At 45.1% G+C, this 13,498-nt stretch overlaps 1 protein-coding gene across 3 annotated transcripts in view; it reads left to right on the forward strand.

The window, feature by feature from the left end:
- The window catches only part of CFLAR (CASP8 and FADD like apoptosis regulator), a 42,519-nt gene extending 29,319 nt beyond the window's left edge, over positions 1-13,200 (forward strand). For all 3 annotated transcript variants that reach the window (XM_021703387.2, XM_021703386.2, XM_021703385.1), the window contains exons 7-10: positions 645-694; positions 1,418-1,499; positions 9,368-9,878; positions 11,827-13,200. In XM_021703387.2, the coding sequence (XP_021559062.1) occupies positions 645-694; positions 1,418-1,499; positions 9,368-9,878; positions 11,827-11,965 (782 nt within the window). In that variant the 3' untranslated portion in view covers positions 11,966-13,200. The remainder of the gene's footprint in view (positions 1-644; positions 695-1,417; positions 1,500-9,367; positions 9,879-11,826) is intronic.
- The last annotated feature ends 298 nt before the right edge of the window (positions 13,201-13,498 follow it).

A 13,498-nucleotide genomic window follows, 5' to 3' on the forward strand; every position in this document is an offset into this window, starting at 1 on the left:
GTGCTGGGGTTTGAGACAGCCATTTATGGCTTCAAAGCTGGTGCTTTCTCCACCTCTCTGAGCTAATAAAGTCGCTTTTAACTAATGTTATTGGCTTTAGGCTCATCTACATTTGCTAGGCTCACTGTCCTCTATCTTGCCATTGCCATTTTATTTTATGACCTCTGAATATCACTGGACTAAGAAAACATGGCCATCTGTTGCACCAGTGACAAATATAAGTAAATTTTCCCTTCTCTGCAGTCTCTAAGGCTGCTCCTCTAGGTGCTGCCCACGGTTTCAGCATAGGGAAGAAAGCTATCGATATTGTTGGGTGGTGAGGTTATTGGATTCTCCGTATCTGTTTAAAAATTCATCAAGTCACCCGGTCCTCGCCTGGAGAAGGGCAAGGGAGAGCCCTTTTCCCCTTGCTCTTTAAGCAGTTTTTCTACCTACCCCCTGCACGGCATGGGGACTTGTGTTTTCTTATCCATTAGGTTCTTCAGTGTGTGGTTGGAACCATGGGGCTGAGTAGAGCAAAGAAGAGATAGTAAGGGGAAGAAAATAAGGGAAGAAAACAGCTGAGAAATAAAGAAACCCAGACAGCATGGGAGTGGGCTCAGTTCTCCTTCAGCTTTGTAAATGATTTCTCTCTCATCCCCCAGGAGAATCAGTGAAGGCATCCATCCAGGAATCGGGAGCATTTCTACCGCGGGTACAGAATAAATGATCTGATTTGGTATTGTACTGTATGCACAGTATCTGTGGAGAACACTGGCTGCTTTAAGATATCTGTCCGTTAATAATTCTCTGGGACAAGAATAGGATGCTGAGAGCGCCATTCTCCTGGGAACTCTCCTAACGAGGAACTTGGATAGAGCCAAGAGAAAAATGTTGATGTGGATTGCATTCGTGAACTTTGGAATGTGGGAAAATTCCAGAGTGGCAGTTCTCCTCTCAGCTGAGTGATTGCTGAATGTATTCGTAAGCAGTTCATGCTGAACCTCGACTTGCTCTGGCTTCTTTTTTAAAGGCTGAAACCCCTTCTCCATAAGGAGGCAATAGAAGGCCTCCTTTTGTACTGGTTTGGAAAGATACCACTTGTATAAGCTCAGGTTACTGTAGAAACATATGACCCATCCTTTCGCTCAGCTTTAAATTGTCTTCATCCTGCAGAGCTCAGTCATGTGTAATGAGACTGTGGTTTTCATTAAAATTAAAAACCGAGACAGCTTGTATTCAGCACATTACCTAAATAGAGAAAAAATGTGAAATTAATGGGAAATGTCAGCTATGGTGACTTCAGGCTGTCTATTGCATGACTCACCTGGCAACAGGAAGTTTGAGGAAATCCAAAAGAAAAGATGGTGTATGTGTGGGACCTTATGGAAACAGAGCAATGTCCAGAGTTTTTAACAATCCCTGCTTTCCTTTCCAGCACATACCAGAAGAGAGATACAGGATGCAGAGCAAGCCCCTAGGAATCTGCCTGATAATCGATTGCATTGGCAATGACATAGGTAGGTATGGACGCTGCGGATTAACTGATGCCCCACGGTGAGGTCACGGTGAGCCCAGACAAGCTGTGTTCATCAGTGATCAACACTACCTGTTACAACAAACCGCTGCGGAAGCCTATGGCTTCACATAGCGAGGGGTGCTTTCTCACTCGTGTCACAGCCTAGTGTGCATTGGGCTGGAGTGAGCTTCGTTCCATGTGATCAGTCAGTGACTTCATCATCTGAAACCTTGGGGTTTTCCACAGGATCCTCTGTATCTGGCTGGTGGATGAAGGAAGTGCGTGGAGGATCTCACAAGAAATTTTAGGGACCAGTCCCGAAAGTGAGGTGCATCATTTCCATCCACATTCCATTGGTCGAACTCACTCCTGGGGCCCCACCTAACTGCAGTAGACAAGGAACTCAGCCTGGCTGCATGCCAGGAAGGAAAGGGAAGGGGATTTGGGGAGTACAAAGCATTGTTTCTGGTACAATGGTGTGATTGGCCGAAAGTTGGGGAGCTTCAGTCGTGCTTTTTCATGCTGGATGCTGCGGCAGGGAGGGGTCCTGGGATCCAGAGTGGGGTTTAAAATGGAAGGCTTTCTGGCTTCGGTGTTCTCAGATGTCCCATCATTTCATATAGCTAGACTATGAAAGCTTTTCTGGGGAAAAATTAAAAAATATTGTAAATGTGTGTTCACTCGGAGGCAGTGTGTTACTTAGTTCTGCCACCCTGTCATTGGGTTGTGTGTTACTGTTGTTTGGATCTGGACTGATTCTCTTGCTCAATTGTTGTTGGATGTCCTATTCAAACTGAATCAATCACTGGTGGTGCATCAGAGAGAATAAGAATCTCATTGTGAAAGAGCATGTTTAATTATTTATCTCTTCCTCCGAAGGGTTGATCATTACATTTCCACAGTTTTCTTGCTTTTCAGAATTCTTGGAATGAGTCAGATCTGTCTTTTAGGCTCACTTAAAATGTTACCATGGTCAGTTGTATGGGATGAGAATCTAAGAGAAGGTCAAATTAGCAAATATTAGGTTGAATTTCCCAGGACTTCAGATATGATCTCATTTTTCTCATGTCCTATTTTTGGTTAGATGTGAGACATGCTGTCTCCTCAGCTATGGATAAGTGTCTTTTCTCTCTTAGCCATTAGTACCGATATAAGAATGAGAAAATATTTCCTCAATGAGTAACTTCCTGCTTTAAAAGAGAGTATTTGTCTTCCACTTTCTATTATAATCAGTTTTGTTTCATTCGTGCAGTTCCCAACTGCAGGATGTGTATCTGTTGTATGAAGAGAATCATAAAGCCATGACCTGCTGTGAATTTGTGACTAAAACCCAGTGTCTGTGTTTACTTCCCTTGCTGAGTTATGGGTCTCTTGTGTGCCAGGATTGAATGTGTATTTGTGTTTTCCTGTATTATAGGAGCATGGTCAGAGTTGGGTCCTGGAATATGACTGTGTGGGTTTGAATCATGGCTCTGCCATGTCCTGGCATGTGACTTTGGACAATTTTCCTAGCCTCTGTAAGCCTCAGTTTCTCTTCTTCTTTTTTTTATTTTTTAAAGATTTGAGAGAGAGAGAGAGAGAGCGAAAGCGCACGCGCACGTGTGCGCACAAGTTGGGGGAGGGGCAGAGGGAGCAAATCTTCAAGCAGACTCCCTCCTGAGCGCAGAGGCTGACCTGTGGACTTGATCGCATGACCCATGAGATCATGACACATGAGATCATGACTTGAATGGAAACCAAGAGCGGGACACTTAACTGACTGCACCACCCAGGTCCCCCTCAATTTCTCTTCTATAAAATGGTTAGATAACAGGACCTACCTCTTGGGGAGGCTGGGAGAAGTGAATGAATTCACACTTGTAAAGGGCTTAGAGCCCATACATTACTATTTCTACAGCAAAATGAATGGATATTCACACTAAGTGGAATAAAGACTATCGATAGCCTCTCATCGGTTTAGGAAAGGTTTTGCCACAAAATGAATCAGGGAAAAGAACTTAAGGTTTTCAGAGCTTTTGGGGTTTCTGAATTGTGGATAAGGAGTTGCGGATATGTGGAAGAGTACTTTGAGGCTGCCTGAGGGACCCTACAAGCATCTTTGGCGTGCAATAGACAGGTTTATTATTGATATTGTTTTCTTCTAAGAAAAGCTAGTCCAGAAGGAATTACTAGTAACCATTTGTATTTAAAAAGAAGATATCTAGGGGCGCCTGGGTGGCTCAATCGTTAAGCGTCTGCCTTCGGCTCAGGTCATGATCCCGGGGTCCTGGGATCGAGCCCCTAGTCGGGCTCCCCGCTCGGCGGGAAGCCCGCTTCTCCCTCTCCCACTCCCCCTGCTTGTGTTCCCTCTCTTGCTGTGTCTCTCTCTGTCAAATAAATAAATAAAATCTTTAAAAAAAAATAAAAAGAAGATATCTAAACAGTAGTTCATTAGTTTGAGTGAATGTAGGTTGTCCATTAAAACCCCTTGGTTGGTCTAGGGAAACAAATGAAGAGTCGGACTTTTACAAAGCTGACTCTACCACCCATTTCCTAACTCACTCATTCTTCTGTCCTTGTTTATGATCATCCCCCTACTTGGGGGGGGGGCCTCCCCTTTCTTCTGGTTTGTCAGGCCCCTGCCTGAATTATACCTTTACTACAGTCTCATCTCCAGGTGTCTCAGACTGCACGGACGGCCCCTCCTTTGACCGCTTATTGTACCTAAAATCCCACTGTACTGTGTGACATGTCAGTCATTGTTTTGTGCATATTTATAAGCTCCCCAACTAGATGATAGGCTCCTGGAAGGGCAGGTACCTCATCTGTATTTCCCAACATGAAATACAGTGTTTCTGCAACATAGGGAGAGGAACTTTTTAAAACATGAGTTTTGGAGTCAAGCGAATTTGAGAAATGATGAATAGTTTGTTCCTCCTTTGGAGATTTGCATATTGGTCTTAAAGACTGAGCAGTCCTCCTGTAAAGAAGCTTAAGTCTTAACATTACATTTCACATTTATGTTTGACTTCAGAACTCCCCTTCTCACTAAGAATATCCTGCCAACTGTGTTCCATTTGTATATCTTTTTTTTTTAAATATTTTATTTTTTTATTTGTCAGAGAGAGAGAGAGAGAGAGCACACAAGCAGGGGGAAGCAGTAGAGGGAGAGGGAGAAGCAGGTTTCCTGCTAAGCAGGGAGTCCGACTCAGGGCCCAGGACCCTGGGATCATGACCCGAGCCGAAGGCAGCCACTTAACCGACTGAGCCACGCAGGCGCCCCCATTTGTATGCTTTATTATAATTAGAACTGGGCTCATACAAGGTGCTCATTAAGTAGTGGTAAATAGACTGTTGAAACACTCCCTCCTTCTTATTCTATACATTGATTTAATGGACTTCTTTTTATAGATTGTGGCAAGATTAATGCAAACTCATTTTATTTTAAGATTTTATTTTTAAGTAAACTCTACACCCCAGGTGGGCCTTGACCTCATGATCACATGCTGTACTGACTGAGCCAACCAGGCACCCCAATGTGAGCTCATTTTAGAGGAAAACAAATTCTAAATGAATGGCTTCATGACTTTTTACTGTGTATAGCTTTTTTTGGATTTCATCTCAATTACCCCCAAACCTGTGGGTGGTGCTGACCCTAGCTCTTGTCCTAACTGCAAGGCCACATGAAAACTCATCATTTTGGGAAGTTGAGGTTTACAGAGATAGGGCTGGTTCAGGAGTGGGGTTTCCAGGGCGGGTGGAAGGAGAAGTGTGACTTCTGCAGTCGTTGAAGTTTTATTTTCCAAACTCAGCATCCAAGTTTTTCTTCCCCTATTTGAGGGAAATGACAAGGCAGCTCCTGTGATAAATGGGACACAGAATCTGACTGCTCCCAGCGCATCTCAGTGTAGGCTAGAGAGACTTCCCTGTGGAGGTCCCTTCTAAGGAGAAACTTCCATGAGAGAGATGCGCTGCAGGCTCCATGATTTGTGGTGAAATGGCTGCCTTTCTTTTCTTTTCTTTCTTTTTAAGATTTTATTTATTTATTTGACAGAGAGAGACACAGCAAGAGAGGGAACACAAGCAGGGAGAGGGGCAGAAGGAGAAGCAGACTCCCCCACAGAGCAGGGGGCCCGATGCTGCGGGCTCGATCCCAGGATCCCGAGATCACAACCTGAGCTGAAGGCAGACGCTTAACCAACTGAGCCACCAGGCGTCCCTGCCTTTATTTTCTTTAAAATTAATATCTGACATTTGAGTAAGCACTCATAGTTGCAAAGTGTCTTTACAGACATCTCCCCTGATCCTCACAGGCACCTTTTGAAGAACATGGTCTAGGCATTAGTATTAATCACATTAATTACAGATGAATAAGCTAAGACCGTTAATTTGTTCAAACTCACACCGTCATTACTCCCTGGATCTTATAAATCAGACCGGGCTATACCCATGTTCTTGCTGGCCCAAGAAAGGAAGTTGCAAATGCCAGCTAGCATCAGCCCTCCCTATCTGATAGAGGAAAGAGGTGATATTATGGGAAATCTCGACTATGATGACTTCCGGCTGTGTCTCCTGAGGTGATTGGGCGGCCAGAGGCTCCATCTTGGTCTGAGGTCCCTCCAGATTTGCTGTTCTTACTGGCTTTGGGGGACATGTCACGCTTTTGGCTTCACCTCCCCTTTATTCTTCTTTCTCCTGTCCTATTAGGGAAGCACTTCCTGCCCCAGACATCAGATTCCCATCCCCTTCCTAGCCCCTCTGTCGGCGTAAGTTAGTTTTTCCAGGACCAGGCAAGGCTCAGACCCAGCAGATAGGTAGAGGAGCCAGGATTGGAACTCAGATCTCGTGATTCCAAGACAGGTTCCTCTTTGGCTGGCGCCATGCAGCTGCCTGCTCACTGTTGTGTGACATGCCCCACTCTGGCCGGAACCCACAGGGAACCCAGAACAAGGAAAGAGATGGAAGGCACGGGACAGCCCTTGTTCTGTCCCTGCCCCCGGCATACCATCTCGGAAAGACAGACTATGGCTTTGCTTCGAGGCCTTTGATAAGGGAGGAAATCTATCAGTGAGGAGAGGGTTTTGAGGGAAGTGAGTCAGTCTGAGGGAAGTAAACAATAGCTTTGAGGCTGGTGTTTCCCTGTTTGCTTCTGCCCCCTGGAGGAAAGAATACGCCATGACATGAGAGTCCTCGAAGACTTGGGAATCCAGCAGTAGTGATGGAGCTGGGGTCCTTGTCTGGATGCTCTTTGTCCATTCCTGTGTTCCAACCTGGGCGCAGTACTGGGAATGGAAGGCTTGCCTACACCTGCTGAGGTGAAGGCCAGGGGGCAGTGCTGGTGGGCTTTTTCTACCACACTGAGATCCTGTGGGGATGAGTGAGCTGCTATGAGCTTCTCCAGCAACCTGTGTATCATGTCCTTCATTTCCCTCATAGTATTTATTTATCATAGGGTTTTCAGGAGATTAGCACCTTCTTTATATCTCTCCATTATTATGTGATATATAATTCTTTTTTTTTTCACCCTTACCTCTGGGCCAGACGAAAAGGACGTAGCCCAACTACATCCTTAAGTAATGGTCATTATCATTCCCTTTTCCTGATTTACCTGGTGAATTATTTATCTAATAATGTGTACAAATCACTCCAAAATTTAGTGGCTTAAAATAACAATATTAATTTATTTATATCTCTCACAGTTTCTGTGGAGCAGGGATTTAGGGGTAGCTTAGCTGGGCTGTTCTGGCCCAGAGTCTCTTGGCAGATTGTGGTCAGATTTCAGCTAGGGTCATCCAAAGGCTTGATTGGGGTTGAAGGATCCTCTCAGGTGGCTCACTCATGCGGCTGTGAAGTTGGTGCAAGGCCTTAGTTCTTCTTCATGTGAGCTTCTCCACAAGACTGCTTGAGTGTTCTCATGACATGGTGACTGGCTCCCTGCAGAGTGAGCTGTTCAAAAGAGAGAAAGAGCCAGGTAGAGGCTGTATCCTTTTTATGATCTAGCTTTGGAAGTCACATAGTATCCCTTTTGCCCTATTCATTAGAAATGAGTTACCAAGCATGGTCCACATTCAAGGGGAAGGGAATTACACTCTTTTTAAGGAAGGAGTGTCAAAGAATTTGCGGACGTATTTAAAACTGCCATATCTGGTAGATGTGGGGCCACGATTAATCCCAGCTCTCCCGAATGGGAAGTTCTACTAGACCCAATATGAACAGATCCAGGGACTGCCCATGGGCTGGGTGAATTAAACTCAGAGCACTGAGGAGAGCTCCTATTTGTCCAGTGGCCGGTTTTTCCAGCTTTTTGTTTACCCAAGGCTGTGTTTCTTTTTCTGTCTTTCCCTTTGTAGATCCTCTTGAGAAGCCAGAAGAGAAATTGTGATAGCTAACTTTGACTTTTATAGTTTATTAGTGGTTGGTAATGTTTGCAGGGCAGAAAGGCTGAAACTCTTGTTTCCATTTAATGCAGAGAGTTGACAGTTTGTGCAAACAGTTACGTGGTGATTTCAGCGGAGTCATTTCTCTCTCCTTTCTGTGATGCCTGCGCTTGTATGAGATGGGACCCTTTTGTTCCTTGGTAGAAGTTCTGTCTGTTCGGCTTACTAGTGTGTTGTTTGATTTGGGGTGGAAGCAGTGGTAGACTTCTGGAAGACCATATCCCAGGGGATGAAGAGAGGTGGGTACCTAGTCATGAGACATGGAGAGAAATCCAGAGAAGTTGGCTAAGGGTTTGGGTAACAATCTGAATTTGGAGATGCCTGTTTAGCTTAGGGGATAGCAGTTTTTCTGCTCTGCAAATGAACTAGGAAGTGGAGGCATCCCTCAGACAAGGAACAGAAACTTAATGGGTTACTCAAAGGGCTGTGGAATTTTTAATGAGGAAGAGAAAGATGTGTCTGTCTCTGCTATTAGAAAGATTTATAACAAAGCAGGAGACTGTATTTACCTCTCTGATGGAGGCAAACTGAGCAGATGGGAAAGAAATGGACTAGGTAGGCTATAGAAATTTCTAAAAGATGGAAACAAGATTTTTTAAACAAGGGAATGGAGCCCCAGGAGCTTTATTTGTATTATCTCATTTAATCCTCACAACACGCTCACAGGGTGGGTATCACCACTTCCATTTAAAGCTAGGGAGACCCACTTCCTTAAGGTCATGCAGCCCACAGGTGTGGGAAGGTCAGTGTTAGAAGGCAGGCTTGTCTGGCATAAAGTCTGCCTTTTCCACTGCCTTCCACTGTTTCTGGAGGCAAAGTCAATCCAGGATTCCTGGAAACTAGGAGAAGAATTCTTGGGGGCACTACAGGGAATCTTGGATTCCACTGCTCAGAGGTAACACGGGGAAGCAGGTCATGAGAGGAACTGGGGAGTCTGGAAATGGTCACAACTTAGACGTAGGGGCCTCTGTATCAGCCCACAGCCTGGGGAGTTGAGGGAACGCATGACCCGGGCCGTCCTCTCTGCAGCCATTTGGATCTAGATTTGGATCTACGCTCTGCAGATGCAACCATTTCCTACATACTTGTGTGTTAGTTTAAGAAAGAGCCTTTTGAAAAATCCCCAACTTTGTTTTGGTTGAAGAGAAAAAGTTTTGTTCCCCCTTTGGTTACATTGGACTAGAAGTGGGCTCAGTCTGTGCCTGTGGCCAGATGTGGAGGTAGCCTCTGGCAGGGACAGATCGGAACTGAGAACCTGGGACACGAATGTCATGTGTTTCAGGTTGATTTCTTCCTGCCCCATGCTTAGGTCCTTCAAAACCTCAAAATATGGCACAAAAGCGAAATGGATAAGTAGTGGAGATCGGACTGTGCTTAGGGTTGCTACCCGGTTCCTCTTAAGCTTTTCTCACCCTAGTGTTGTTTTCTCTGTGTGTTTGTTTATTTCATCCAGAGTTTCTTCGGGACACCTTTACTTCCCTGGGGTATGAAGTCCAGTATTTCTTGTATCTGAGCATGGACAGTATCATCCAGATTCTTCGCCAAGTTGCCTGCATGCCCCAACACCAAGACTATGACAGCTTTGTGTGTATCCTGGTGAGCCGAGGTGGCTCCCACAGTGTGTTTGGCGTGGATCAGACACACTCGGGTTTCCCTTTGGATCAGATCAGGAGGATGTTCATGGGAGACGCATGCCCTTCTCTCTTAGGGAAGCCAAAGCTCTTTTTTATTCAGAACTATGTGGCATCAGAGGACCCGCTGGACAACGGCAGCTTGCTGGAGGTGGACGGACCAGCCATCCACAACGTGGAATCCAAAGCCACGCAGCCTGGGCCAGGCACCATTCACCGAGAAGCGGACTTCCTCTGGAGCCTGTGCATGGCGGACGTGTCCCTGTTGGAACGGCCCTACAGCTCTCCGTCATTGTACCTGCAGTGCCTGTCCCAGAAACTGGGGAAAGAAAGGTGAGCCCCCTGGGTAGACTGTGGCCCATCCCGGGACCACTTGTCTCTTTTCTTGCTACCAAAATGGAGATGGCCACTGTGTCACCTTTGATGCTCTTCTCTTCAGGGAGAAAGCACTTTTCTTTTTTTTTTTTTTTAAAGATTTTATTTATTTATTTGACAGAGAGATAGACAGAAGAGCACAAGCAGAGGGAGTGGCAGAGGGAGAGGGAGAAGCAGGCTCTGCACTGAGCAGGGAACCCGATGCGGGACTCGATCCCAGGACCTGAGATCATGACCTGAGCCAAAGGCAGACGCTTAACCATCTGAGCCACCCAGGCGTCCGAGAAAGCACTTTTCTTTTTTCTTTTTTTTTTTTTAAAGATTTTATTTATTTATTTGACAGAGAGAGAGATAGCGAGAGCAGGAACACAAGCAGGGGGAGTGGGAGAGGGAGAAGCAGGCTTCCCGCGGAGCAGGGAGCCCGATGCGGGGCTCGATCCCAGGACCCCGGGATCATGACCTGAGCCGAAGGCAGACGCTTAACGACTGAGCCACCCAGGCGCCCCGAGAAAGCACTTTTCATTCCGTGTTGCAGTTGCCTTAGGAGGAGGCGCATTTTAGGAATGCTTTGTGCTTCAGGAGGTCACTTGCTAGTCAGCTTGTAGTTTGATCTTGTTCTTCAAAATAAATTTTTAATTGTTTTTTTATTACAAAAGCAGTACATCCTCCTTATCGAAAACAAAAACAAAAACAAAAACCATGAAATATAAATGCCGAAAGCCGAATATACCAAGCAGTTATAGTCCTACTTATCAGAATCAATCTCTGTTGGCCACGTCTTGGTGTATTGCCTTCCAGATCTTTTTTGGATACCTGCACAATCATATCTAAATATTTTTTAAACCAAAATGGAGTCATCATCTACGATTACTTTATAATCTGCCTTTAGTTGGTGTGATGGTCTATCACATACATTTTACGTGTCAGTAGTCTACAGCATCATTTTAATGTCTGTGGAGCAGTCTAGACTATGGCTATGGCATACTTAACTTGACCCATTTTCAGTTGTTGAAGGGTGTCTTGCTTTCATAAAAGGAAAGCCTTCAGTATCTTTGTAGCTCAGTATTCGTGCTTATCCATACTGTTTTCTAGAGGAACATTTCCAGAAGAAGAATTGCTTGTTAAATGACATGCATTTTTAAAGGCTTGGATACCATCTTATCATATTGTTCTCTAGGACAGTTGTACCCACTCTGTAGGAGAGTGCCTGTGTCCCCAAATTCTGCCCGACACCGCATGCTGTTTTATTTCCCTGTCCCAACAGTTGATAGGTGGCAAATGGTACCTGACTCCCCACGTCTGCAAGTCTTTGTTATACAGACATTTCTGATGCTTATTGGCAAGAATACGTTTCTAAGGGAAACCTCGGTGATCTGGTTTTCATTTAAGAAGATTATTCCCATGTAAGATGAGCAGTCGTTTTTCAGTTGTCCCCTCATTACAATTTAGAATGAAGTTTCGGAGCCATGTGTGAAATGCGTGTTGTAGCTCTGGGGACCCCAGGAATATATCGCATGGCCTGTGACACCCATCCCCCCATCCCCTTCAGTCGTGGCTCAGCAGCAAGGAGTGGGCTGTAGTAGAAATGACTCAGCCTTCCATGGGCCAGCAGTGTTCTTGGCATCCATCCTGCATCTGCATAGATGATCCAGATGCGTTATCATCCGGGAGTGTCTGGAGTGTCTCCAGGGTAAGACTCGGCTGCCCCTTGGGTGAGGGGACTGTGGTCATTGGGCCAGAGTGCTGCCAGTGGGTTTGGATCACTCACTAAGCAGCCTGTAGAGCATTTAAAAAGGAATGATTTCAACACACTGTCACATCTGTTGGCTCATTTCACCCTAACGGTGATCTGTCTCCTCTTTGATATTTGTATGGCATTAATTTTTGCCTTTCTCATTCCCTCCAGAAGACGCCCACTCCTCGAGCTCCACATTGAACTCAATGGCAGTGTGTATGATTGGAACAGCAGAGTGTCTGCTAAGGAGAGGTACTATGTCTGGCTGCAGCATACTCTGAGAAAGAAGCTTATCCTCTCCTGTAAATGAATAGCCAAAAGGCTTTCGTAGCCCTGCCGTCTCCACCACTAGCCAGAGGTAGTTTTCAAGCGAGTCTATGTGTCATGTGGGGAAGGTGAGGTCCCATAGGTGCCGAAATGAGCCTCTGTGAGAAATGTGGTCAGGAGGGTGTGTTTGAACCAAAGCCTCTGGATGGAAGGCTTTGGCTTCTGTTGCTGAAAGCATGTCAAGCCTGTGTTAGGAAGGAAATGGCTGTGAAACCTGAAAAAAGGACTGGTTGAGTTGGGTGCCTCAGGATTATGTTGCCTTCCTTCGTGTGATCAAATAAACCAGAGCCACGGAGCTAGGGTTGTAGATACACCGTCTATTAGCCTGTGGGTATCCGTGCTCCAATAGAAAAGTTAAAAAAAAAAACAACAAAAAACCACAACAAGGAAACATAACATACACTTAAACTCTTACGTACCGCCAGCCACCACAGTTAACATGCGATTTTTTTTCTGTACCCAAGAAAACATGTCTGAATGTGAAGACTGGGTGGCTGTCCTCCTCCGTTCAGGTTCCTATGACAAAGTACCGGAGACGGGAGGGCTTAGAGAAACACCTACTTCTCGCGGTTTTAGAGACTGGGAAGTCCAAGATCAAGGCGCTGGCAGGTCTGGTGTCTGATGAGGACCCGCCTCTGGGTCTGCTGGTGGCCATGTTCTTGCTGGGCCCTCACACATGGCAGAGGACAGAGAGAGGAAGCAAGCTGTCTTGTGATGGTTCCACCTTCATGACCCTAATTACCTCAAAATGCTCTGTTGCCTAATATCATCACACTGTGAGTTAGGGTTTCAACCTATGAATTTGGTGAGGGACACGAACATTCAGTGCACAACCATGCCTTTATAATTCGAGATTGCTTGTCTGTCTGGGACTCAAGTGGTATTTTACAACTAATCACGTACACCTTTCTTTCTCAGGTTTGAGGCGATGACCTAAAAGCAAGTCATTATTTAAAATATCATTTAAAGTTTTAAAAAAATTATTTATTTTTATATTTTTTGACTTGGTGTTAAATGCTGTGTATCTCTATGTGTAAATGTAGTAAAATATTTCAAGTCTTATGTAATAGCCCCAAACTGAAAATTTGCCCAGTGTTCAGGAATACGAGTATGGTAATGATGTTATATTCACTGATGGGTATTTTATGTAACCATTAAAATTATGTTTATAGGGGCACCTGGGTGGCTCAGTCGTTAAGCGTCTGCCTTCGGCTCAGGTCATGGTCCCAGGGTCCTGGGATCGAGCCCTGCATCGGGCTCCCTGCTCCGTGGGAAGCCTGCTTCTCCCTCTCCCACTCCCCCTGCTTTTGTTTCCTCTCTTGCTGTGTCTCTCTCTCTCTCTGTCAAATAAATAAATAAAATCTTTTAAAAAAATAAATAAAATTATGTTTATAAATAATAAGAGCTTACATTGAGCTGTTATTAGCTCATTACATAAATTACATGGATTATCTCATTTAATCCCCCCTCAGAAACAGCTCTATGAGGTAGGTATTACTGCTCTCATTTTTTCTTC

Source organism: Neomonachus schauinslandi, chromosome 3 (assembly GCF_002201575.2).
Source record: "Neomonachus schauinslandi chromosome 3, ASM220157v2, whole genome shotgun sequence".
Taxonomy (NCBI): Eukaryota; Metazoa; Chordata; class Mammalia; order Carnivora; family Phocidae; genus Neomonachus; species Neomonachus schauinslandi.